Here is a 27683-nt window from a genome sequence, read left to right on the forward strand (position 1 = left end):
TTTTTTGGTCGGATGTGGCATCAAGGCATCAAAACTGTCCCTTATGATGAAGATGACAATGAAGGAGCAGGTCATTTTCTTCCACCTAATTATCCAGATGATGACCTACATCTGGATTTGCAAAATGCCAATGGCTTGGACATCTCTCTAGAGCACCGGTACTCAAAGTACGGCCCGCGGGCCGCCAGCGGCCCCACGGACCTAACTTGGCGGCCCGCGACCGCGAGACACACACCAAACGCAATAAACAATGGCCGCCGTATGTAAACATAGAGGAGGGCCGCGGGAGCATGCTCCCGCGGCCCTCCTCTATGTTTACATACGGCGGCCATTGTTTATTGCGTTGCCCTGACGATCTGTGGAAGCCAAAGCCCCATAAAAGTCAGCGCTTGCAGCTAACTTTTACGGGGCTTTGGTCGTCTGCCTGCTGTCACCGGCTCCACGTCTGCTGCCCGCCTGCCTGCCTGCTGTTCCAGATTTGTGGCATCTTTACAGTGCTTTGAGTCAGGTAAGGCTCTTTGGTTATTTATTTATTTGTTTTTAATGTAGTGTGTGTTACTGGGGTAGGCGTGTGAGCAGATTGCGCTGTGTGTGTGCGCTGTGTGTGTGTTTTACTGGGGTGGGGTGAGAGCAGATGGCGCTGTGTGTGTGCGCGCTGTGTGTGTTACTGGGGTAGGGGTGAGAGCAGATGGCGCTGTGTGTGTGCGCTGTGTGTGTGTGTTACTGGGGTAGGGGTGAGAGCAGATGGCGCTGTGTGCAGATGGCGCTGTGTGTGTTACTGGGGTAGGCGTGAGAGCAGATGGCGCTGTGTGTGTGCGCGCTGTGTGTGTTACTGGGGTGGGGTGAGAGCAGATGGCGCTGTGTGTGTGCGCGCTGTGTGTGTTACTGGGGTAGGGGTGAGAGCAGATGGCGCTGTGTGTGTGCGCTGTGTGTGTGTGTTACTGGGGTAGGGGTGAGAGCAGATGGCGCTGTGTGCAGATGGCGCTGTGTGTGTTACTGGGGTAGGCGTGAGAGCAGATGGCGCTGTGTGTGTGCGCGCTGTGTGTGTTACTGGGGTGGGGTGAGAGCAGATGGCGCTGTGTGTGTGCGCGCTGTGTGTGTTACTGGGGTAGGGGTGAGAGCAGATGGCGCTGTATGTGTGCGCGCTGTGTGTGTTACTGGGGTAGGGGTGAGAGCAGATGGCGCTGTGTGTGTGCGCGCTGTGTGTGTTACTGGGGTAGGGGTGAGAGCAGATGGCGCTGTGTGTGTGCGCTGTGTGTGTGTGTTACTGGGGTAGGGGTGAGAGCAGATGGCGCTGTATGTGTGCGCGCTGTGTGTGTTACTGGGGTAGGGGTGAGAGCAGATGGCGCTGTGTGTGTGCGCGCTGTGTGTGTTACTGGGGTAGGGGTGAGAGCAGATGGCGCTGTGTGTGTGCGCTGTGTGTGTGTGTTACTGGGGTAGGGGTGAGAGCAGATGGCGCTGTATGTGTGCGCGCTGTGTGTGTTACTGGGGTAGGGGCATTGTTTTGAAAAAGGGGGTGGGGTGGTTGTTCCCCCTCTAAGCCCCGCCCCCTCTAAGCCCCGCCCCCCGCTGTCACTTCAGTGCGGCCCTCGGCCGCAAACCATACTGCAATTTTGGCCCCCGAGAAAAAGTTTGTGAGTACCCATGCTCTAGAGTCTGCCCCAGATCCACTTTTATGTTCTGTTATGGAATGCAGGCAGTGTCTGCTTTGCAATATTGGTCCCTAGGAATGCGGAAGTCCAGGAAGTGCTGCTCCCCATAGAAGAAACTAAGGCTAAGGCTTTAGAACCTAGACTATCAACCTTTTATCCAGTCCTCATTGTCTTTCAACAATGTAATTACTGCCTTACCTGCACAGTCAAAACCATTTTCCACACTGATTGCGAGTTCCCCTGTTGCGAGGCTTCACAGGCCAGTACCAGGTAACCCAGCATTTTTGACACAACACGCAAACCACATTCGAGTGCAGACATCCACCAGCAAAGTAAACCCAAATTCTTTTCTACTTCTCCTCTGGACAGAGTAAAAAAGAATCAAGGATATGGATAAGGACGTTTTTTCTTCTACCAGTTTGGCTTTATGCTCACTGAATCCAGTTTTTATTGTGGCCAGTTACATGCATGCTCTTGGCAACATGGTAAGCAAGGTGTTGTCATTGTTACCAGAACACTTGCTGAACACCTTCACTCAGACACTACATGATGGTCGGAATACTTCTCTGGGCAAGAGACTATGGTTTCCCACTCTATGGGCACCAGTGACATTCTTAGACAACATGGCTGGATTCTTTCCATTGGATGCTCAGGAGACATTCAGGCCTCCCTGAACCACATACCTTTTGAATGGTGTAGGCGCTTTGGCAAGAAAGCTGATATGGCCTAGGGGGGAATTAAAGACAGTAGAGCTATGAATCGCTCAATAGTTTTACTTTCCCCTGCTGCCTAGCTCCATTAACAATACAGAAGGTTCAGAGGGTCCTTGAAGGGTAGCACATATCACTAGAGACAGACCCTTTTAGCCTATACAGCAACCAAAACAACCCATGCAGACTTTTCATGGTGGCAGCATTACAGAAGGCTCCAGGGGTCAAGGTCAGAAAAAGTAGCAGCACTCCTTGTCCAACTCTTCAACAGATTTCCCTCCAATCTCACATTGAGAACAGTAGACACAAGAATTCAACACTGTTTGCCTTAGTAGCACTCTTACACATTAGACGGTGGTTATGCCCTTCTGTTTTTGGGTGTTCCCCCACATTCCCCCAGTTTACTCTCAGATAGTGCAGATCATGTCATGATTCTGCCAAGAAAGTGAAGATATTCCTCAAAGTGGCAATTGAACTGCGACCAGAGGTGGAGATGAGGCTGGTGTTACTCGCAGTACTTTCTGATCCACAAGAATTAGCAGGGACCCTTGAACTCCTTCTTTAGAACAGAGAAGTTCAAAATGATGACACTCTAAAAGCCTTGGATCCTGAGGACTGGGTGACAGTCCTGTAGTTCCACACAAAGTATCTCCACTTTGGGGTGGAACAGACCACTTTAATTTCATCGCACTGCCCTATGGCCTTACATCAGCCCTTAAGGTCTTTGCAAAGTTCATTTTAGTGGTTGCAGCACATTCAGCTCAGGAATACACCTTTTCTGTACCTTGGTGATTAGCTTCTGAAGATAGGGTTGCCGATGCTAGCTTTGACACCTTGAGAGAATTGTGTCATTATTGTCCACCCGAGGGTTTTCCATCAACAAACCCAAAATCCATCTGCAGCGGGTGCAGAGGATTTCTTTTATTGGGGTCAATCTGTACACAGTTTCCCTGAAGCTGTTTCAGCCCCCACAACATGTTCAGGATACCCATGAGCAAAGATCTCAATGTTTCAGGTGAGAGCTTCTGCTTTTTACTGAATATATTTTATAATTATTTCACTTTTTTTAAACATCTAGTTACATCTAATGTTAAAATATTTTATGATTTGATTATTTTGTTTGTGCATATATTTGGTTTTATTTGATTTGTTTATATTAATAAATATGTATAATTTATTGACATTTTTAAATATATATATTGAAAATGTTACTTGATAACAGTGTACTATGAGTAATCTTTTTATTTAGTTAAAAAAAAAAAATGTTTGACAATGGAGTATGCGTAGTGTATGTAACCCTTTCAGTGTCCATCACCTTCTCCAAATTGGTTTAGATTGGAGAGGAAATAGTTAATTTAACACCTTTGGTGTCTAACACCTTCCCCTAAATGGTTTAGATTGGAGTGGAAATAGTAATTATAAACTCTTTATTGTCTAACACTTACCCTAAATGGGTTACATTGGGGTGGGAGTAGTAAATGTAACCCCCTTTAGGTCCTTATTACGAGTGTGGCGGTCTAAGGACAGTCACACTCGCGTTGATGGACTGCCCAATTTCGATTTAGTGTTAGGTGATATTTATGACTAAATATGTTTATTTCGATATTGTGTTAGGTGATATTTATGACTATATATGTTTATTTAAAGGTTATAATATTTTAGTTTTCAATATTTTAGTTCTAGATATTAGTAAAATAATTATATTTTTCACAGTGATATATAGGTTCTTGATATTTGTGTTTTTATTAATTAAATATAGGGAGCCAATATTTTTTGTGAAGTATATTTATTTTCCGATATTTTTGTGCATCGATATTGAGTGCATAGATAGTACATCATTGATCTTATCCCTTCGTCTCTGTGCACTTTATTAGTTATGTATTTTAGGTGGTTCAAACTGTAGAAACACTGACCACTCCATACATTGCAGGCATTGGCATATGCAGCCACATCTGTCCTCACACTTCTTTCTAAGACCCACGCGTAAGACAGCTATACAATTGTTTATTACACAGTTTCAGCTAGAGGCACACACCAAAACACTTCCAACATAGGCCAGACTGCACTAACACACTTCTGTCAATTAATTGGAAGTTAATGCTTAAGCAGCCTACCACTCCCATATTTTCTCTTCAAATGCATGTAGCGGCACAGCAAAAAACATATAAAGAGCATAACTCTTGTTATGATGTATGACATAAAAACATCCCATATAAGTCACACAACAGACATGCGCTGATCCATCTAGTCCTCAGAGTAGTATGATACCCCTCATCAAAAGCCCTATGGTGCCTCATTAGGAGTTTAAGAACTGTATAAATACAGCTACAATATAATACAACATAAAATTCCAATCAGTGCGCAAATGGATGTTTGCACACAGATAAGAATTCTGAGTTGTGCTTCAGCTACCACATTCTACGGTTTCCTCCTTACTGATTTCACAAGAAAAACCCTGAGGAAATCTATCAAGATAAAATGCAAAGACATAAAGGCAAAACATTTGGTAATCTGAAGTGTTAAACACTCATTCCACATTTTAGGCTTCTTTCTGAGGGGGGAACTCAGGATAAATTGTTACACATTCAGTACCCGCAGATCCATGGAACCTCCTAAAAGTTTTTTTTTTATTTGAAAATGGGGGCAGAGGGTCTTTCTGGAATCCCCACTCAAGGACCAAGGGGTCAGGGTACGACTACTCTGGCCTGTTATTTTGTATAATATTTTTCATTTTTTAGGACTCATGGACCGAGTCCTAAGACAGTGGACTCAACTTTTCTTTCAGGTTGCGGCCAGCTAGTCACAATGTGTGGTTCATCATGCGGATCCATGGATCCATCACAGATACTCCATGGATCCTTAGCAACATAAAATATACATAAATATTTAGCCTTAATTTCTCAAAAACTATTGACTGAATTGACACCAAATTTAAAAAAAGCACAATTTCTGGATCAAGATCAAGCTTTATGACAAATTTGGTATAATTCCATTCAGACATTTTTGTGGTTCAACCGTTCAATTTTCCTCCTGAAAATTGCTTTGGGAATACGTGGTTCTAGACTGCCCACTTGATATATCACCCAAGAACCATCCAAGAAAAAGCTGAGGTGGATGAGAATTCATCAACCAGCACACAAGTTATTAGCAAACCAAGAAATCCCTTTCCTGTACGAACATGATCCTAACTATAACTACCCAGTGACAACTGGCACTGGGACACACACACACACACACACATTTACTAAAATGAACAGTTAAAGTAAAGATATGCTCAGCCTATAGAAATTAGCACACTTAAAAAACATCTGAAATTTACTGGAAAACCCACCGTTAAAGTTTAGTTATAGTTGCAAAACAAAACCTAAAAAACACTTACATTTTCCTGTTAGGGTTGGGTAAGCTAACCATAACTTGCACGCATGTCATGCAATGCGTGTGGACTCACATATGACATCACTCATGACATGCTTAGTGGCATCATTGATGGCATCCCTGAAGACATCTCAAACTACGTCACTGATGACATCACTAGTGACACCACTGATGCCACCATTCAAGACACAGCTGTTGAAATAACTCTGTCAACCATAAAAATGTAAAAAAGGGCCATAGAGCCATGTGCAACCGTAACTAGAAATGTTCGTGATTTTTAGGTTTTTTTTATGTAACCATAGCTACAGGATTGTAAAATGTATATTAAGTTCTTTTAAGCAAAGCTAACCATAACTGAACTTTAACCTTTGTTTTTTCAATGAGTTTCTGTTTTTTTTGTTCATATTCCACATATTGAACTTCAGTACTTGGACTACCACCAAGGCCCTGCATCCAACCCCCAAGAGCAACTAACTGAAGTTGCACATAGCCTTTGGCCTTTGAAAGCAGGACTTGGCCTTAGGCCCTGTGCTCAACTTGAATCAGGGAGGGCATGAGTACTGCCTGCCGCAGGTGACCAATTCTCACCTTTAGCCATTATTGCTAAGGTTTGCCCACACTGCAGGCCTGCGGCCAGACTATGCACCTGCCCCAGCATATGTGGCCAGTGCCTGCCACAGGGCCCTGTGTTAAACCCACTGCGGGTTGCCAACTCCTGTAGCACACAGCCTTTGGCCATGCACTACAGAGATTAGTCAAAGAGCTCTCACCTAGGCCCAACCCGCAGTCGGTGGCCAATCCCACCTTTGTAAGGCCTTCATCCATGTGCTGAGGGGATTGGTCATGGGGTGTGGCTGCTATTGTCTGCTCATCCCTGTTTCACATAAACCTTGGCCGTATTCAACAGAGGTTAGCTTTGGGGCCTTGTCTGGAATCAAACCCTTTAACTAACTTGTTGGGGTTATTTATTTTTTTAAGACTCATGATTTGAGGTTTTTAAAAGATTTTTGTTGTAATCTTTTTTAATATTTCTACTGGCCCTTGTTTGGAGGCTCTTTTTAAACTTAATTTGAAACTGTATTTTTTTTTTTTTTATAATATTGATTTTAAGCCTCTTTTAAATATGTGAATAATTTCTTATGATTTTTCTTTAAGTGTGTGTTTATTGCAGATGAGATGATCTTGCAGTTTTGCTAAATCTAACAAGCATTTTTTTGCAAAAAATTTAATATGTGGCGGACATTTGGAGATATGGATCAGACTGCTCTTCATTTTCTCTACACGGTCTAGAATGTAATTCTCGTCCCGTTGTTCTTGATGCCTTTGCCAGTGTTCAGTTCATGAAAATCATTGTGATGGATGTCTTGCAGATGCTTTATTACCCCAGTTGCGAATTGATACAAATCTGAGTGGCCTCTTGGCTGCACCTAGTCACAAAGGATGCTAATCACTTTGCATGCATTTAGGGGCACATTTACACTCTGTTTGCACCGAATTAGCGTCATTTTTTTTAACTCTAATTCGGTGCAAAACTAATTCCATATTTATACTTTGGCGCTAGACCCGTCAGGCACCAAATTTATGGAGTTAAAGTCATTTTTTGGACGTGGAAACCTACCTTGCCTTAATGAGATGCAAGGTAGGCGTTCCCATGCAAAAAAATTACTCTATGGCCTTAACGCCATACTTATACTCCCGTGCAAAAATGGTGCACGGGAGGGGGTCAAAAAATCATACAAAGCTTGCTTTGCCCCATTTTTTAACACCTGGGTAAGGGTAGGCATTAGGGGACCTGTGGGACTATTTCCATGGTGGAACACCATGGAATAATCCCACAGGTGCACTCCCTAGGCCCCAGGTAAGTATTGGAAGGCATTTAATTTTATTTTTTAAAGTGCCATAGGAGGCCCTGAAATGGGCCCCCATACATGGAACAGGGTTCAATGGCCGCGCCCAGGCGACCTTTGTCCCCTGTGCTGGCCATTGGGGTGGTGGGCATGATAAGGCAGGATTCATGTGGCATGGTAGGTTTAGCGCCATAAAATGACGCTAATCTGGTTAGAGTCATTATTTTTACTCTAACCTGCCTAGAGTCATTTTTTGGTGAAAAACACCCTTATTTCATGCCGCCAGCCCCACCCGACTAACGTCATTTTTTTAACGTTAGCCTACCCTTTGAACCGGCTTACACCATTCCATAAATATGGTGCCTGGCTGGTGCACAGAAATGGTCCAAGCCGGTGCTAAGCTTTTTGGTGCAAAACTGCGTTAGTGCAGTTTTGCACCAAAAAGTACAAATCAAGGCCTTACTTTTTTCACTCCTAGAGTGTATGAAAAACATCCTTGCATGGGATTCCTTTGGTTGGTAGCCTGCTGAGCCTTATGCTGTTTCCGCCTCCACATCTTCTATCTCTTTATCCAGTGCCAGGGCAGACATCTCAGGCGTTTAGGTGGAGCCTGTTGTTACCTGGCTATGCTCAGTATTTTTCTTGGATATGTTTTTCAAGGCAGAACTTATTCTTTTGAATGGAAAGTGTTCTGTGCTGAGAAGTGAATAAATACAATTTGGTCATTTCAAGAATCAGGACTTTCTACAGAGTTGCAGCTTGTTTTTTGAAAAGTTACAACTATGTAGTTACAGTCTAATTCTTAAGTTAGCGGTTCCTAGTACCTTTATTGTGAAACCAGAGTGTGCAGCTACCAGCTCTGTCTTTTTTACTGGTTTTGAGAGGATTTGAGAATCCTTCTAGACTATTGGAAGTTCTCAAGGATGTATTGCGCTATATTCCAATAGTTATTAGAACATTGGAAGTTGGCAGCTCCATTGAAAACAATGGAGTGCTGCGGGCTTTTACTGGCCGGTAAAAGCCCGCAGCGCCAACATTCCAATGGGCTTTGTTCACAGCAGCAGCTGTGAACAAAGCCTCACGGAGCCCGAGGGGATTCTAATCCCCTCGGGCTCCGTGAGCAATTTGTTTTTTTTAAGAGAACATTCTGCCCTGAGTGGCAGAATGTTCTAATAGCCTTAGAACCCGCTGTAGCGGGCTCTACCGGCTATTAAAGGCCCGCTCCCGAGTTAAATGCCCGAGCCGAGGGTTCTAAGGCTATAGTGAGTAACTAGCACAGTTCATCGTCTATTGCAGAGTCCTATAACAAAATAGACTTTACATTTATTTTTTGAGGAAACAGTGTTTTTTGTTTTTCAAAAATAGCTTCGGGACAAAAAGCTAAAGAAATAAAAATCCATAACAAGAGAGGTAAAAAGACATGAATCCACCGAAAAGATTTTTTTACCATTCCAACTTTTGAAAAAGAAATTGACATTCTAATGCGTGGCTTGCACTTTGTGTAAGAAGAAGCTCAGCTAGGCCAACTGAGAGAAATATTGCTTCAGAACCACGTTGATGCACAAGTATCTTAATGCACGACATAAAAAGAAATTTTGTGCAAAAAAAGCTGAAGAGAAGGAGAGACGCTGAACAGGAGAGCCTATCTTCTGCAACCATGCCATGTGGCACCCATGCTGGAGATCAGGTGTAAAAAGAAATTCTACAGGAGTCTATTAAATCAAAACTGTTGTTCCAGCTTTAACGATATTAAAACGATTAAAATATATGTTGCTTGTTTTGTATGTGAGTGAGCTAGAGAAAGTGATTGAACAAAAGATGGCGAGAGTTAGTCAGTGAAACAGTGAAGGAGAGAGTTAGTGAAAGAGTGTATGAAAGGGAAGAAGTGAGTAAGAGAGGTGAGTGGAAACGAAGGAAGACTGAGTCAGAAAGTGGGTATGTGTAAAGGAGAGAGTGCATGAGGAAGAGGACAACAGATTCAGTGTGAAAGAGGTGGTAAGTAACTCGTGAGTGTAAAAGTAAGTAAAACTAAAGTAGTCAGTGAGTGAAAGGTTGTATGAGTAAGTGAGTTAGGCAGAGCAGCTGGATGAGTGCAGAACAGAGAGTGAGTGAGAGACAGTATGTCAAAGTAAAGGAAGATGTTATGGAGAGTGTGCGAGAAACAAAGTGCACGAGTGGACACGTGAGACAGTGGGTGAAAACCTGGGTGAGGAGTGAGAAAAGATAAATGAGAGAAAGTGAGAGAAGCCAATTAAAATAAGGGAGTCAGTGAAATGATGAATGAGTGAAGAAGAGGGAGTACCTTAAAGTGAGTGCATGTATGAAAGTGGGACAAAGAGTGAGCGACAGACAGTGAATGACTTTGAAGGAGGGTGTGAGGGAGGGTTTGAAGGACAAGGAGTGTATGACAGAGTGAGTGAATGATACAAAATCCTAAAACAGGATTTTCTTTTTGAAAATAAAAAAATAAAATGCTCCTCTCGCTATTTTGGGGGGGGCGTTCTAATGATTGTTCTGTTCCTGACCAACAGGTTTTACCTGATAGTAGGGAACAGTGAAAAAAGTACATGTTCGGCCAATTAAATTGGGTGGGCAGACATGGAGCCATTTTGCAGATGGCCCTTACTTCCCAGAGCCGTCGGAGACGTTTGGCCATGGTGGAGACAGAGAAGTCTCCGCCATGGCAAAACTGAAGGTCCTTCTCAATGAAATCAAACAGGTTGACCTTCTTACTGGCGGTAAGTATGCCCTGTCACCATTGTGACAGAGTATACATATGCCAATATATGAATCGGGCCCTACGTGAGAAGGGCTAAGGAAAGAATGACAGAATGAGTGAGAGAGATTGAATAAATATGCACGAGTCAATACTTCAACACATGAGTGAGTGAAAATGTCGCAGTGAGTGAGAGGGAGTGAACAGGTCAGTGTGATACTGAAAGAGAGCATTAGTGAAACATTGAGTCAACGTGAAGGACAGGGCAAAGTAGGATGGGGGATAGGCGAAGTACATGAGAGAGTGAGCGAGGGGAGAAGTTAGTAAGTCACTAAGGGGCATATTTAAGAGCCCATAGCGCCTCATTGCACCAGATTAGTGTCATTTTATTTATGCCCAACGAGGCTAAAATTGCCACGCCAAATTTACAAAGTGGCACAATGCATACTTTGTGCCACTTTGTATGCCTCTTGCGCCACACTATGCCTGTGCCAGACATAATGTATGCAAGGTGGGGTCATTCACCTGTTTGGGGGCAGAAAACTATCTAAAAGATTTCTTTGCGTCTTTTTTTTTGCCACTTTTAACATCTGCTCAGAGCAGGCGTTAAAAGGGGGCATACCTTTGTTTTCAATGGGCCCCTATGTACTGTTCAGAGTTAGCCCAAAAATGTTGGCACTAACCCTGAACAGTACATCAATTGCGTCAGAAATTCTGACGCTATTGCCCCCTACCCTGTGCCAAGGTGTACCGTATTTTAAGTATGTCGCACACATGGTGTTGGTAGGAGGGCACAAGGGGTCGCAAAAAAAGTGGCGCTACATGTAATGTAGTGCCACTTTTTTCAAATCTGGCCCTGAGTGAGAGGAACTGGCCATTTTCCATGCGCTGCAGTGAATCATATAAAATAGGTTGCTATTTGCTTAGCTGTTATCTATCAATCTGTGTGGAAATTATAATAACATCGTTAATGCTCTGACACTAGACCAGTGGTTCCCAAACTGTGCGCCGCGGCACCCGGGTGCGCTGTCAGAAGTTGCCAGGGGCGCCGCGTGCATTTTGGAAACATGCTGCATCTAGGCAGCTTTGATAACAGTGTTTACAGAGACTTAAAACGAAAGCATTATTCACAATGATCTTGTTTCTATCTGCTCCCTCGCGCACTGCCTTTGCAGCTTCACAAAACCATTCCCCTGGGAGCCCCCGTCCGAAAAACAGGAAAATATTTGGAAAGAACCGAATTAATTTGTATTTGGAAATAACCCAGTTAATTTGCTAGGAGAAGTCAGGGTCAAGTTGCGTGCACTCCAGGCCTTGCAGGGGAGATTTATGATGCACCATTGATGTTAAAGAAAATTCTTAATTTTATATTGCTAAATACAATCACATTTACATATTTACATTTTTATTACTGAATGGTTTGCGCCTAAAAAAGAGACAGTAGTATGAACTTGTATGTAATGGGGCTATTTTGACTGATTTTAGGTATAATTACTGGAGCACATGATCTGTTTCCATGCCTCTGTATTTATTTTGTTGAAGTACAAAAAAACGAAATTAGTTATTTCAGTGTTTTGGTTGGTCATGACGCCCTTTTCTCATTATAAAGCACACCTTTCCTTTTTTCCCCATTTGTGTTTAAAAAGTGCTATCTAAATTGTCCAAAATAAATTATAGGCCCACAGTCCTCCCTCCCTGTAAACAACTTATATTTTTATTTTGTTACCAATATGATAATACCTTCATCGCCTTCATCCTAATTATTTGTAGGGAGAAAAATTGAAGTACTCCCGAGGCTGGGCTTACATCGCCTACACAAAAAGAAAGTGACATAATGGGGAGCCACGGGCAATGGCCAATATAGGTGAAGGGAGCCGCAGGTCGAAAAAGTTTGGGAACCACTGCACTAGACCTTTGATCCTTTCACACTTGTGTGAACCACCTGAGTATATCAGTATGATTCAGACCTACATTACTTAGTTCCACTTGACTTTTTCACTTCCAGCATAATCACACTATTGTCACCTTCTTTTGTAAGTTATGCCTCTGGGATGCTTCAAATTTCTAGTTGTATTTTACTATCCCTCTTCCATTCACTACATGTTCTACCTCCTCTTTGAGAGCTGAATTCAGTCTGATTGTGGATTGCTAATCTCATGAACCTTTTGTCAGTGTTTAATATCTAATTAAAGTGGCCTCAAGTTAGGCCCAGTACCCAACTCTCTGCAGGCAGGCAGTACTCTCTGCACAAGGCCACATTTGTGGCTAGCCACAGGCATCGGGCCAAGCGCTGCACTTAACACACTGTGGGTGGCCAAGCTTAGCTGTGCATGGCTTTCAGCCATGTTCAGTGGAGGCTAGCTGCAGGGCCGGGCAGAAGGCTCATGCAGTGCAGGTTGTTCACACGATCTGTGTCCAACTCTCCGCTGGCGACCAACCACCAGCCATGTACAAGAGTGAGGGATGCAGGGACTGGCCCTCACCTGACCTTCAGTGGGTGGCCAAACCGTACTACACACAGCCTTTAGCCATACACAGCGGAGGCTGACCATATGGCCTGGCCTCTTGGCAGCGTGCAGCCTTTGACCAGTGGTAAGTCTCTGTGCCCAACTCTCTGAGCCCATCTGGCTTCCCCCCACTTTGAATATGGTCACCAATTCAAAAGTAGTATCACTTCACCCAGCAGCATCCAAGACTCTGTTGGTGAGTAAGAGAAAATATCATATAAAGCGGGTGTCACAGGACATGTGACATAAATCTCCTGATAAGAAATAATGGGTTGGCCAAATTGAGAAAATGATGAACAGACTCTTAACTTGGCTCAATACCAGGGACGCTAGGGTTAACTGTGTAAAATATATGGTAGAAGCAGGGTTTTTGTTAAAGAATGGATGATCTGAGATAGTTACATGAATGTTTTGTGAGGTATGAGTTGGTCCAGAGTTTCTTTGTGACATTTTGGATGACACTAACCAAATTGAATTAACTTATATGGACAAGTTATTAGGTTTATCATTCCTTCGACCTGATTAATGTCCATAGCTCACCAGTGGAAAGGCAGGGACAACAGGATTATGCTTACAGTAAAAGCCCTGCAAGGGATACATTTTTTTCAGTAAGGATAACAAAAAAATCATAACTTTATTAATAAATTAGTTATGAAGTACAAAACTTCATTTCATTTGGAGAGCGAAGGCCAATTTACAGTGAAGCTGATCATATTCTTAATTTTGTAAGGATATTTTTATGAACTTATGATTTCTTTAGATTGCTTATTAGTATGAGTGCTTTATTGTTTATAATACTTTCTATCCTGGGCCCACTGAAGAGGAAACTGAGTCAGTTCATGGCCTGTTCCAGTCTACAGCCTAATGTGTGATATTACCTGCTGATATTTATTTACTAGGGAGAAAATTGCCTGAAAATAATGGGATATGCAGATTTTGGTGTGTAATCACCAAAGTCATCACGCCATTCCTCATTATCATGAGAAAATGTGTAATTGATGTTACTTATTTCATTTGATAAATGTCAATCTGCAGAGTACTAGTGCACTGCTGTAACTCGCCAATATTGGGTCACACGCACTCAAGGCCTTAATGTCTAATCTAGAATTTTAGAGTAAAAAGCTGCATTAATCTCTTGATCAGGGTATAAAGGTTGCCAACCAGTGCTTAATTTGTGCCGGTGGTTTCCAGTGAGGGGCACTGACACTTATTTTTGAGGGCCGGCACTTGTTTTTCTGCCTCAAGCATTTACTGCCAGCAAAAGACACATATGGGAAAGACGAATAAACCTCATGGTTTTAGTTATTATCGTTAGTCCACTTTGAAAGATTTAGGGTATGAAATAAGGATTGTACTTAAGCGTGAAGAAACCCTCCTATAAATGACTTGGTGGAAAATAGGGTTAATAGATATGTAAATGTGTGAGTTCTTGTGACAAGATCCTTGTTATGGTATCAAATGTGTTGTGTATGAGGGGACTGAGAAGTTCTGCATAGATAACATGCTTGCAGTTAAGAACTATTCAAGTGTCAATAACTGTTCAACCTCATTATATCTGTTTCTTTTACTGCTGCGCAAACATCTATTGGTTGTTGTGTGTGTAATACGTAGATAATTAAGGCAGACTGACTTCCCAGTGATACCAGCATCACTTAAACTAGTCCACCTTGCTGCTTGCCCAGTCCACCTCTTATTATGTGTTGGTTTTGTGAAATCTTGTATCTAGGTTATGTGTCAGTCCCTGATCAAGCCTGGAGGTCGGTGCAGAACTGGGCAAAAAAAAGACGTTTCTCTAATCCATTGTCCGGCCCTCTTAACCGAAAAACAAAACCTGTTAGGGCAGTTGTTCATAAGCCGTATACGAACATGCAGGCATGCTATTATTTGCTCTTTAGACATAAATGACCCTATTTTAAACACACATTTGATTAAATTCCTGATGCTGGCAAAAAAGAAACTAAATACATGAATTTTTTAGCATGAAACTGTGTATGTGAACGTGAGGTATTTGGCCTGCAATTTGTAAAGTTTCTCATATCCTATAAAGCTGTAGGATTTTATGAATTTTAAAATAATTAATTACGTGTTGCCGTACGCCCATTTTAATGTTCTGTAACTAGTCATTCAATTTTTAAAATAATTAAGCACAAATAAAGAAATTAAGATTACGTGTCATTGTTTGGTGCTAATCCGAAATATAGATGCATATCAATATTATGGTGCCATGATTCTGCCACTGGCTTGTGCCAAGGCTCCCTCCTTTGACATTTTCTGCCATTTCTTCCAGGATCCCCATTTACCCCACATTACAGATGACCCTCCGGACCCCGTTTTAGTGGAGGATCTGCCTGGTTATCCCTTATCCCCAACAGACACAGAGGAAGAACGCACGAGTGCCTTAGAAAAGAGTATGTAAGTGATTTCTCTGCATTAGAAAAAGTAGGGATTTAGAATTGTGTGTCCCAAGAGAACTTTGGGTAGTCCGATGTGGGCCTTCATTGACCACAGCTACACAACCTTATTTTTACGTTGCCTGATTCTATGATCGTGATGATCTCAGTTGTTTTAAAACATGCTGTGTCAGCGTATTTCATATCGTTCTGGAGAGTGAGAGGTCTTGGTGGTCTCTGTGTGTGAACATGACTAGCGAACCTCCCTGCAAAGATATAGTCAGACCAGATTTCCCCTGAAAAGGTTAAATTCAACTACAATTGTAAAAATTGCTTTATATTTACATGAAAGGGATAACAACACTGAGAATCAGAGATGAAAAATACAATTAGTTTGCCATGTAAACTTGGAAATATATGTCCACATCGTCTTGATAAAATGTTGCCATTATCGATTGATTTTTTTGTTCAAAGGACATGCTCCGGCTACCATGTCTAGTACAGAACGGCCAAATAAAAGATGTTCATATATTTAATCAGGATTTACAGATTCCTTCCTAACATAAGTTCACAGTATATTTGGGGTGCACTATCATCACTAAAGAGGGATCTTGGCTCTATTAACGCTTAATTCATGTTTATTGCTATCTCACCCCATTTATTTCTGTATAAAAGCCCTTGAGTGTTCTGATCGATCTTCGAGAACTTTGTTCATATTTGCAACAAAGCTCCACTGAAGAAGAGCACACGTCTTGGAGAAGCTCGTGGAGCTGTGCTGGATAGAGGTTTTCTATGCAGCTCGTATTTTAAGGTCCAAGGCATGACTTCATTCTTTGACATGTCAGTGAAGATTTGTCGCCCTTGCCATCAGATGTAATGTGACAAATCGACTGATTTATAGCATGTTTCCTCCACCATCTAGCTAATCCTGAAATCTAGCCCTCGCCAGTGACTGCTGGTTGTGTCACACATATAGATTCCACTATCATTAGCAAAGCTTTTACAGATCTGTTCACCTCCTTACCAGTGTGATAAAAAGAAAAAAAGAGCATATTACTGCACATATGGCAGAATTTCCCCCTAGGATTCTTGATTCTACTCCATAATACAGAAGCATTTAAGACACAGCTGGGGTATGTCAGTCTGTTGGATTGGTCCCAAAGTCAAATGTCTAGGAACAACCTTTATATACATGTTGCTTTACATTAACACCTCCTGCTAGCACATGGGATTTGCATTGAGGTGCCAGATGCTGGACTTACCCGGCTTCGCTTATCAGACGCTTGTGTTTCTCTCTCTCTCCAGGTACGTCCTCATGGAGCTCATTGAAACAGAAAAGCTGTATGTGGAGGACCTTGCACAGATCGTCGAGGTACTTTAGCAGGGTAGATCGGAGCATGTAGGAGGGTTTCCAGAGGGCATTGCATCATAACTGAGTACAACGTCGTTCCGTATGTAGTTTTGCTTTCTAGTGTAGGGCTAAGACAATAGCCTGACGGGGTCATGCACATGCAGTCCTGCTTTTATTAAAAGTAAAGTTTGGTTGTGCACCAGTGTCTGCTCCAGTGTATATTTGTGTGCCGATAGGCTGGGCTAGTAGTTGTCTAATGGAGCTCTGGTGTGCTCAGAGATTTGCAATAAATTCACCTGTGCTTCCTCGCTGGACTGATATTCACTACAGAGTTGTGCTTCAATTTTTGTTTGAAATGTCAGGCAGCATTTGTTGTTTTTAGTGATCTTTGATCCCTTGGGCAAGAGTAAGATGACTTCAGTATTGCAGCAGTTAGAGGGCGGAGGGGTAAAGTCATCATGAATTCTCTTTAAGAGGACAAAAATAGGCCCAGCCAACACTCTGTAATTTACACCTGTTAAGGGGATTGACATGACTGAAGAAAATCTTGTGCCTTAGGGAGAACAAATACAAAGGTGATTTTCAAAGAGGGAGTTATTACTTGGTGGTAAAGGCAGACTGATTTACTACTACACACATACATTTTGGAGCATTCCGTCCAGTTCTGGGGAATACATCTGCAGCACTTTGTCCAGTTATGGCTAGCACATGCGGAGGATTGTATATAGTTCTGGAGACCACCTCTGGAAGATTTTTTCCAACGCTGGAAATTGGGTCTTGCTCTGGACTTCACTTTCTTATATATTATGGTCACATCTGGTATGAACTTATTAAAATACCACATTTGGAAGGCAGTCCATTTCTGAAGGTCACATTTGGAACGTTTTGTCCCATTCTGGGTACCACATCTGAAGGATGATGCCCCTTTCTCTCATGAGGCACAGTGTCTTTTTCTGAAGGCTACATCCGTAGGAATGTGTTAAGTTCTGGGGATTCCCTTCTGTCGATACTATGTCCAGTTCTGGAGACCACCTCTTGAAGATTGTGTCTAGTTCCGGGGTCCACGTTTAGGAATAGCATGTGAAACTGTCAGTGCAATATCTATGGGAATGTGCCTACTTCTGGTACATCCATATTTCGAGACCTGTACAAGGAAAATTATGTCCAGTCTTGGGTAGGATCGCCAGATGAATAAATTGCAGAGACAGATGACCAAATGGTGCCTGGTTTCCAATAGAGAAGAATGACAAGAATCTAGGCAAAGGAGGAAGTTGACTGCTCAGTGAATGAAAATAGTAGAAGATATTTCATTTTTCTGCAGAACACTGTTGCCTCAATTAGAGGGTTGCTATGAGACTAGAGCAAAGGGGAAAAAGTCACGTATGTTTTTGTGCAAAGGGTTTGCATTCACGTAACTTGCTTGTAAGAATAGGAAACACAAAGTAACATGCACATTAACAGATTTGATAAAGTGCCATGGTGCTGCTCATGTGGAGCGGCAAAATCAGTGTCAGAACAAAGGGTGGAAGAATATATTAAGCAGAGTTGCAATGTTGGGTGAAAGTATATATTAAGTAGAGTTGCCATGTTAAATGAAGGAGGGCAGTGACCAGACTAGGTTACTTCACTGTGTCCTTTCTCCCTAGGGTTATATGGCCACGATGAACACCAAAGGCATCCCTGACGACATGAAAGGGAAAGACAAGATTGTGTTTGGGAACATACATCAGATCTATGACTGGCACAAGGAGTAAGTTGGAAATGTCAGTCCGGTGTGATTATGGTTGAGTGAAATAGACTATTTCATTTGCCACATTTGTTCTGCTTTGTGCCTCCTCCAGAGCTATGCAAATGCTCTGAGAGTTGATCAAGCGGACGCAGTTTGCGGCGCACCAAGCAAGATAAGCAAGCTGTGATATTGCAGTAATCAATTGTTTTCAAATGCTTTAAATGAGTTTACGTTGCAGTGTTGACCATTGTTAGCCCCTGAATCTCAAGCAAAATGTCACATGGTTGCAGAACCTGCTTCATGCTCAAAGAAAACTGTACTGTCAGAAATCAAAATGTCTTTATTATGACTGTGTTCACCATGTACAGCATTATTTGGTCGAAATCACACCAAAGTCCTACGTAGTACACTCAACTGCTCAGAGTGTCCTTCATTTACATTAAAGAAATGAGAGTGAAAAACCAGCATCCGGGAACTTGCTTCTGAACTTCAGACTAACGGTTCTTCTTTCTTCTACTCTGGGCCATGCGTTCTGCAGATATCAGTCAGTGTCTTACACTGTTTTCACAGCAGTCTTTCTTTTCATAGCTTGCCACACTTTAATTAAAAGTCACAAAATCAGGTTACATTTCACGCATAAAACAACTGATCTTTCTTAACTTTCACAGATTCTTTCACCGTCCCCACAATTTCTCCCTACAACCTGTTCCCCACCTCAGTTTAGACCCTTCACAAATTTCATGTTTTCTATCAGTCAGATCGCTAAGCAGTCCTGTTTTCGCCCATTAATTGGGTTGTGATTCAACCTACATTTTGCGCTACAACAGTTGTACACATATACCACAGTGCAAAATCATCCTTCAGCAGGATTTGCAAAATCCTTCTTTGCCAGCTTTAATGAGCTAGAATTCAGTTTTGCTAATCCTACTGAGTGAATGCAGGGTGGAATATTGTGAGGGGAAGCATACCTCCATCCATGAACGTCAATTCACAAAATGCAAGGGGTAGCGGGAGTAATGTCACACACCCTTTTTGACCTTCAATTCCACTCTCACACACATGCTTACACGTACACAAATTCCCACTTACACACACACTCGCTCATCTAAACACACTCTCAAGCACGTACACAGCATACATTTAAAAGCATGTTTTAACTTACCTCAGCTGTGAGGGAGGGACTAATCCAGCTAATCGTATTCCATTTTTTAATTATACTAATAGTGAATAATTAAACATTATTCACTATCAGTGTATTAAAAAAATCAGAGAAAACAAAGAGAAAGGAGCCCCAACCAACGTCCATAACAAGGTCAACCTTGTTTCTGGCACTGCTTTTGCAACCTCTGAAGCCAAGAGTCGCAAGGGGAAATCCAGGAGTCACAGCTGTGACTCTTGGCGAACCCCAAAATGACGACCATGCCTTCATCCCTGCATTCACAAATTCAAAATGCTATTGTAAACTAATTCCAGCTCCTTTTCCTTATAATAAAAGCGACTGCTTTCGAAAAGAAGCACTGGTAAAATCATTAAATCTGGCTGCTATGAAAGTGGCAAGCTATTGGTTTGCCAATGCTTGTTTGAAAATGTTTAACAAATCTGAAGGAAAATCAACAACATATCTTAAGGTATCTCTAAATCGTACAGTGTACCTAGTCTTTTAGTGGCATGTGTAGCTCTATATACACATGCTGTGAATTCTTCATCCATCTAGTGCTGGGCTCGGACGTGTACAACTTGCTTTTCTTCAAATAAAGTGTATTCGAGGTACAGGATCTAGCGACTTCACCTATTATTGGTATTGCACATGGGCATCGGCTCCATTGTTAGATTGTTTTTTGTTCGACATGGGGTACAGACTTGTCGTCATGAGTTCCGATTCAGCACCTACGGTGTTCTCGCCGGACCCTTAGATCCATCCCCTATTCGGTTCAACAAAACGCTTCTGCTTTCTCCAGTTGCACCCATTATGTAGTTTTGAGTCTCTGTCAGCTATATACCTTGTGATTGCCACAGTCTGGATCAAGAATGTCTTCTTGATGGGAAGGACCCTATTTTGAGTCTGTCCTACTTGCCACGCCAAGTACCCCAGATTGGACTTTCACAAAGTTTGCAATCTGTGTTTATCTCCCCACAACCGAGAAGACTCCTGTTCTGCGTGTCTTGCGTTCCATAACAAAAAGACTCTACAGAACTGACATGCTCATCACCTTGCCTCAGCCACCATGGTGCACAGAAGAGAAGATGAAGACGCGCCAGACATCCTAAGAGAATAATGTAACAGAAAAATGTTTTGGTCCCTCTGGGGGAAGGATATGAATTAACCTCCACGACAGTGGTTGTATAATAAAGAACTTTCTGTATCCATGAAGTTTGTGAGTAATATATAACATTTATTAGAAACTTAAATTCAACAATTCAAAGTAAAGTAATCGAGGTGCTCCTGTGTAACGGCGCAGTGTGAGTGAATTATGTGTTAGTATAAGTGTTGCAGTGCTATTTACATGAAAACTAAAACCAAACTGTCGTTAAAAGCATGAGGTCTCAAATAAGCACCTATAGCCACAGATACTGTGAGCCTGCGGAATTTTTCAAAAGTCAATCCACAATTTCTAATACAATGTCGACGGAGGACTAGGTGTTGCCAGAATATGTTGTTTTTAGCCTAAAGGCAGTAAAGAGGCATTTTGGCCAACAGGCATGGGGTCTGGCAGTTTTGGTAGCAGTGCAGTTTGATATTATGGTGTCTGCTATTTTTAAGGATTTTGCAAATTTTCTGGTAGTATTATTGTGGGATATTCCCTCAAACGTGGCATCAAGGAGGGTTCACAAGGGGGGTCCTGACTTGATATTAATTAACAAGTACCTCCCTCCGAACCTTTGTAAAGAGAAGCAATATAAGGAGCTGGCAGTTACATTATATAAGATCCAATTGGGTTTTCCCCAGGTGCCTATTCTTTTGATGGGTGATTTAAATGTATAAATCCCTTCAGGCAGTCGAGGGATGTTACTCAAAGAGCCTAAGAAAGTGCATTGGATATTCCCTGTCAGGGTTTGGGGAGCCGGGGAGGGGGCAGATAGGCAATTCGGGATCCTTCTTGATATTTTTAACATGACGATAATTAATGGTAGGTGTACAGGGGATCAGCCGTCTTAGCCAATGTTTGATAATGGGAAGGCAACATCCCTGATTGATTATGCAGTTATTGCCTCGGAGCACTTTGGGATGGTGATAGACCTATCGGTAGGGGCTCTTGATGATAGTGGCCACAAGCATATTATCCTCTCATTAGCCAGGGTGTCTATGCAAGATGTCAGTGGCCTAATAGTTTGCACCTCTACTCTAAGAATGACCATAGAATAGTGTGGTCTGCGAAACTAAAATGTAATGTTATAAATAGCGTGAAGGAGTTGCTAAAGGAGCAAGACAGCTCATCCGTACACCACGCAGTTCAGGACTTTGAAAAGTTAATCTCCTCTATAAGAGATATGGCAGGCATAGGGTTGAATCAAAGTGGGGTCCGTAAGGACCCCCTAGGTTTTGAAAAATCACAGGTCAAAGGAATGCTTAATAAGAAAATCCGAAAGGCGTTTAGAGTAGGGAGTGCCCAAAGGGATAAACTGGCAAGACAGCACAGGAAAGCCTTTAGGAAAGTCATGAGGAAAATCAAATGGATGGAAAGGGAGAATCTTTGTGCAAGAGGAATCTTTTCCCTGCGAACCTAAAGAGTTTTTGGAGGATTTTAAACAGAACTCTTGGGCTAACAAATGACAGCAACTTAATTCCCGAAGAAGCATGGGTTAGCTATATTCAGATCTGTACAAAGTCCAAGGGTTGGGAGTACATGGTTGATGAGTATTTATGGCAAGGGGCGGGGAGAGTATTCCGCTTCCTGCAGTTAACGGGATCGTAACAGTGATCAATGGCCTGAACAGTTCTAGGGCGCAAGGGCCAGATGGTATTTCTTCAGATATTTTTAAACTTAATCCTCATTTGTGGGCACAGACCATGGTGGCACTGTATAAGGAAATAATTGAGGGGCATGACTTGACTGAAACCTGGAAAGTTTGCAGTCGGGTGCCTCTTTCTGAAAAAGGGGATAGGACCCTACCCTCTAACTATCGCATGATTACATTGTTGGATATCCCAAGTAAAATTTTTGCAAGGCATTTGCTGGGTTTTTTAGAAGATTGGGTGTGCTCAGCTAGCATTCTTCTTTTAACCCAGGTGGGCTTTAGGAAAGGGTATTCAACTACAGATAATTGTGTGATATTAAAGTTGTTGGAAGAAGATTACGCTTTTATAAGAAAGCAGCCACTATATATGTTGTATATAGACTTATCTAGGCATTTGACACTGTGAACAGATCTCTTTTATGGGAAAAGATGGCCAAATGGAAGTGTCCAAGGGGTCTCTTGAAGTTGATAGTCCAGCTCCACGAGGGATCGTGGACCAGAGTGGAACTTGGGTTAATAGATCCTTGTCTAAAAAGATCAGGACCCCTAATGGGTTGAGGCAAGGTTGTATTTTGGCTACACTGCTGTTCTCAATCTAGATAGCGGATGCCATGTGGGCCATAAATCAGGGCAGGTTTTTTCCCCCTAAGTTATCGACTGAGCCTATTTCCGTGTTGTTTTAAACAGATGACATGATGTTACTAGATCTAACACCAGTCAGCTTGCAGAGGTAACTAGATGCTTTTTCACATTACTGCAAGGGAAACAACTTAAAGATAAATACGGCCAAAACTAAGATTATGTTTTTTTCAAAAGGTAAGAGTTGGCCCCCTGTGTTCAGGTAGTGGCTGGATGTTAACCCAGTGGAGATTGTTAAAGAATACAGATATTGTGGCCTGTTATTCAGCCACAACCTGGACTTCGGGGCTCATGGTTTATTGAAAAAATGTTGTGCCGCTCTGGGCCATAAGTCTGTTGAAGTGCTGAGAGAGGTGTATAATACAAAAATAGTTCCTCTATGGTTATGAGGTTCTGCTAGAAAAACAGGTGAAGCGTCTGCAAATTATAGAAACAAACGTGGAACAGATGACTGCCATTTTCCACTGGCTCTGAGTAGTGCCTTGAGGTTAGAGCTGGGCCTTACCAATATACTATTTAAATATAGACAACAGGTGCTTAACTATTGGACTGGGCTCCTAAAAGCTGAGGAAGGCTCCTTGAGGCATTTCATAAAATTGCATCTGCAAGAGAAGCACTTGGTTCAATGAGTAAATAACATACAGGTCATGGAGGCCTTACTTAATCTGCCTGAAGGGTATACCCCCTTAAATATGTCTCATCAGAAACAAGCTCTAAAAAGCCTAATAAAAGAGTGTTCACAAAATAGCAATGTTGCTGATGTTCATAAGAGAATCAACTTGCAGCATCCATTGGAGCTAGATTACAGGGGGCAAATCAAGCCCCACCTGAAAGATATTAAGAGCAGATCTGTTAGGCGGTGGGCCTTGAAGGTCAGGTTGGGTCAAGTCCCCTCCTTTATTAGGTGGAAGGGAATCAGTCAGGTGGGGTCGGTTAGGGCTGCTTGTCCCTTTTGTAAGATGGAAACACTGTCACAAGCGCATATTATTGTATTTTGTGGCCAAAATAAGATGTATTCTGCTATTACCTGTTTTTAGAAACTTGCAGGTATGCCGTATTAGAGACTTGGCGTGGACGATCCTGCAATGTAATAATTTGTTGATATGCTGAGCTATGGCTAAATTGTTATCTGTGGTATCTGAAAAGCTAGCTATTATGCCCTGGTTTGCAAGATAATGCCTTTTATGCTTTTTGCACAATACTGACGAGAATGGGCATGTAAGTACTGTACTAGGTTGCTAACTTTTAAAGCTATGAAGGTTTATTTTTTAAACGGATTTGCACACTTCCCGCCCTTTGCAAAATTTGTTTTATAAGCCTAATGTTAACAATTGTCAAATTTGTTGATATAATGAAAGCTCCTATCTTTTGGTTTCTGGGCAGGAAGGTTTATAGCGATGTGGTCGATCCCAGAGATGGGGTAGGTTTAGTAACTACCATCTGAAGTTTTATGTGTATATGCTTTTTTTAATTGATTACTGGTGTGTGGTGCAATAGTTGGAAGCACGGATCTGTACATGATTATTATTTGTCTTACCAATAGCTCAATTAATTTTGTGCTTATTGTACTTTTTACTGATATGCTATGAGATGTGTGGTTCGTATGGCCTGATTGGCTTGATATCAAACTAATAAAATATACGAATTAGAGTACTGATGATTCCTCTACTCACCACAAAGAGGCATCAACCACAAGCCCCTGTGCCTGTGAGGTATCTGGTGTGCCACTGCCTTTCAGCCATGGTCGACACCAGCATCCCGAGTTCGGACCCACCAGTTCCACACTCGGGGTCGAAGTACACCTCGAATCATAAAGCCTCATCCGCCGCACCATTAAACATGCTTGGAACTGAAAGGGACGAAGCTGAAGATTTCGGAGCTGAGACACCTTGCACCGTAACATTCAGAGCTGAAATTAAGTACCCAAACTTCACTTCCAGACTACTACACCCACAGTCTCTTGGCAATGCGCTGTGGATGAGTTGGTCTGAGAAATGTGCTTATGCTGTTCTGCTTCTCCCATTCCTACTGTTTGTGGTAAGGAGGCTGAGACAAACATCCCTCACACTCATTTTGGTAGCACCAACCTGGGCATGTCAGCCATGGTACTGCACCTTACTAGAACTCTCTCTAGTGTCACATGAGAAGCTCCCCAACAGAACAGACCAGATCTCATCACACAAATCCACGCTACTCTCAGACATCCCAATCCTCAGCAGCTCAACCTTACGATATGGCTCCTGAGGTTTTTGAATCTGGTTATCTTAACCTACCAGAAGAGTGTATGTGTATCCTTAAAGAGGTATGACGGCCTACTGCGAGGGCATGTTACATAGCCAAATGAAAACATTTTGTACACTATTGTATTTCTAAAGACATCAATTCTGCTCACAGCATCTGTGCAGCACATTATATGTTACATCCTTCACCTGAAGAAATTAGGACTCGCATATACATCTATTTTTTTACATCTGGCTGTCGTAACTGCCTATTTCCAAAATAGGCAACATATTTTGCTATTTAGAATTCCAGTCATTAAAGCATTCATGGAAGACCACAAAATAATTATTCCACCACGGACGCCCCCTGCTCTGGTCTGGAACCTTAATATTAAGCTAAAAAATGATAGGTTCCCCTTTGAAACACTTCACTCTTGTCCTTTTCAGTTTTTACCATGGAAGATACCCTTCCTTGTAGCTACTTGGTCTACCCCTCATACCTTTACCAAACACTTCTGTGTAGATGTTCTGGCTATGCAACAAGTCAGAGTTGGCCAGGCTGTCTTAAGCACACTCTTCCAGTCTTCTGCAACATCTTCAGGCTAAGCCACCTCTGTCAGAAGGACTGCTTTACAGTCTATGCACAGCATGTGTGTCTACAGCTACACATGCCACAAATGGAAAATGTTACTTACCTTGTAAGCATCTGTTCATGGCATGTAGGGCTGTAGCTTCATATGCACCCACTCTGCCCCCGTGTTTGTCTGAGCGTTGTTATAAAATATTCCCTTTTTCTAATTTGCATGGTTAGGATTTATTTGTATTCTCTATGATCCATTCCTGATCTTGCCGTACATGTGAGAGAATAAACAATCTAACAACAGAGCCAGTGCCCTGGAACAATACAACCAATAGGTGGAGTCACTAGAGGGAGGAAGAGTGCACAGCATGTTAATCTACAGCACTACATGCCTCAAACAGATGCCTACAAGGTGAGTAACATTTTCCTTTCAGTCTTTATAAATGTCACAGTTTATTATTTTTCATAAACGTTTTATTTCGGAAATTCTAAATAGAATGTGCCAAAAAGATATACCACGGGCATGCGTCTTAGCATGTGCTCAACTCTTATTGCATGATTAGGTCTTTGCATCGACGGTCAATATTTGAAGCAACAGGGACAGCATATAGACCCCCTGCAGTAGCTTTCGTAATGAGTCTCAGGTACAGTCACTGGCCCTTAGATCAACAGGAATGCCTGAAATGTCACACTGCTCAACACTCTTCCCTCTCCTTCATCATCTTCAATCTCATCTGAGTTCTGTTCATCAGCCATGCAAATAGCTGCAGTGAACTGGTCCACTTGTGCATTGGTGACTTTTATTTATGCTGCAAAATCTTTCTTCCACCTGTCGTCTTTCATTGCACAATTCAAAACATATGGAAAAGTGATATAGCTTCTTGGAAACGTTTCTCAGTTACCAGTCTTGAGTTATCATAACTCATCAATATTCTCAACACCTCCATAATGCATTGCACTGTGTTTGTCAACAATGTACACCTCTGCTTGAAAATCTCCTCCAGTAACCTCTCAAAAGTCACTTCACTCATCCACCTTCCAGTCAACTCATGTGACATTGGTTATCAACAGCAGATCTACATGGATCATTTCAGCAATGCTGGAAAGTTTCCTGCAGCTGCAGTCTGTTCCACAGCGTCAATATCACAAGTGCACAATGACAGTTATACACTCAGAAAAATCTCCTTCAGAAACCATTCCAGATGCAAAAGACTTCTGAATTTTCTCAACAGCTTCAATTGCTAATTCTCCATGTTCATCAAGGGTATCTGGCTGTTTTCAAAACCTCTGCCAGGTACCAAATCCGAATTAAACAGTTTAAACAAACTCCCAACACTTAAAACAGTCAATTACTCGTATGCACACAAAATATTTCTGGCATGGAAACTCTACTTTTACCACTGTCCCAGAATCCACCACTCCTAACCAGTTAAGTAACTTCAGCAAACAAATCCAGTTCTACGTCCCCTCTATACACAAGTCCAAACTCTTCCTCGTAAGCAGACTTGTTAACAGTAAAAACACATAAAATGTACTCCGAAACTGGCTTGAAACCTCTAAACGCGGCCAGCAGTCTCCCCATCCATTACCTCAGCTACTTCAGTATAACATTTCACATATATATTGACGCCAGCAGCTGTGCTAGAAAACGTCCATCCACTAGCCCAGAAGCCACCCACTTCCCTGGTGTTGCAAGAGCTTCACCATAAAAACCACACATACATCTACAACATCGAGCAATCCTGGAAATTCACCTCCATTGACAACTCCAGAATCTGACTATCTTGCCTCTCAGCCTTCCAGATATTGATGGACTCAATTTTCCTTCACCTCAATAAGCACAAAACTGAGACCGTCAGATTCAGGTTATATACCCAGTGAAAAATTATCTCCACTTCTCTACGCCAGGCTAGGCAACAGACAAATCAGCTCTGATTCTCTGATCTAAAAACCTTTAGGCAAAAAATCACAACTACTCTTCATTCTTTTCTCTCCTGTAATGGTGTTGATG

The 27683-nt window shown here is 42.2% G+C and overlaps 1 protein-coding gene across 2 annotated transcripts in view; it reads left to right on the forward strand.

Moving 5' to 3' along the window:
* Nucleotides 1–27683, forward strand: part of ARHGEF25 (Rho guanine nucleotide exchange factor 25) — a 728124-nt gene that overhangs the window by 470603 nt on the left and 229838 nt on the right. For both annotated transcript variants that reach the window (XM_069230834.1, XM_069230833.1), the window contains 3 exons: nt 15095–15219; nt 16503–16569; nt 18195–18298. In XM_069230834.1, coding sequence (XP_069086935.1) covers nt 15095–15219; nt 16503–16569; nt 18195–18298 — 296 coding nt within the window. The remainder of the gene's footprint in view (nt 1–15094; nt 15220–16502; nt 16570–18194; nt 18299–27683) is intronic.

The sequence above is a fragment of the Pleurodeles waltl genome, chromosome 4_2 (genome assembly GCF_031143425.1).
Source record: "Pleurodeles waltl isolate 20211129_DDA chromosome 4_2, aPleWal1.hap1.20221129, whole genome shotgun sequence".
NCBI classification, from domain to species: Eukaryota; Metazoa; Chordata; class Amphibia; order Caudata; family Salamandridae; genus Pleurodeles; species Pleurodeles waltl.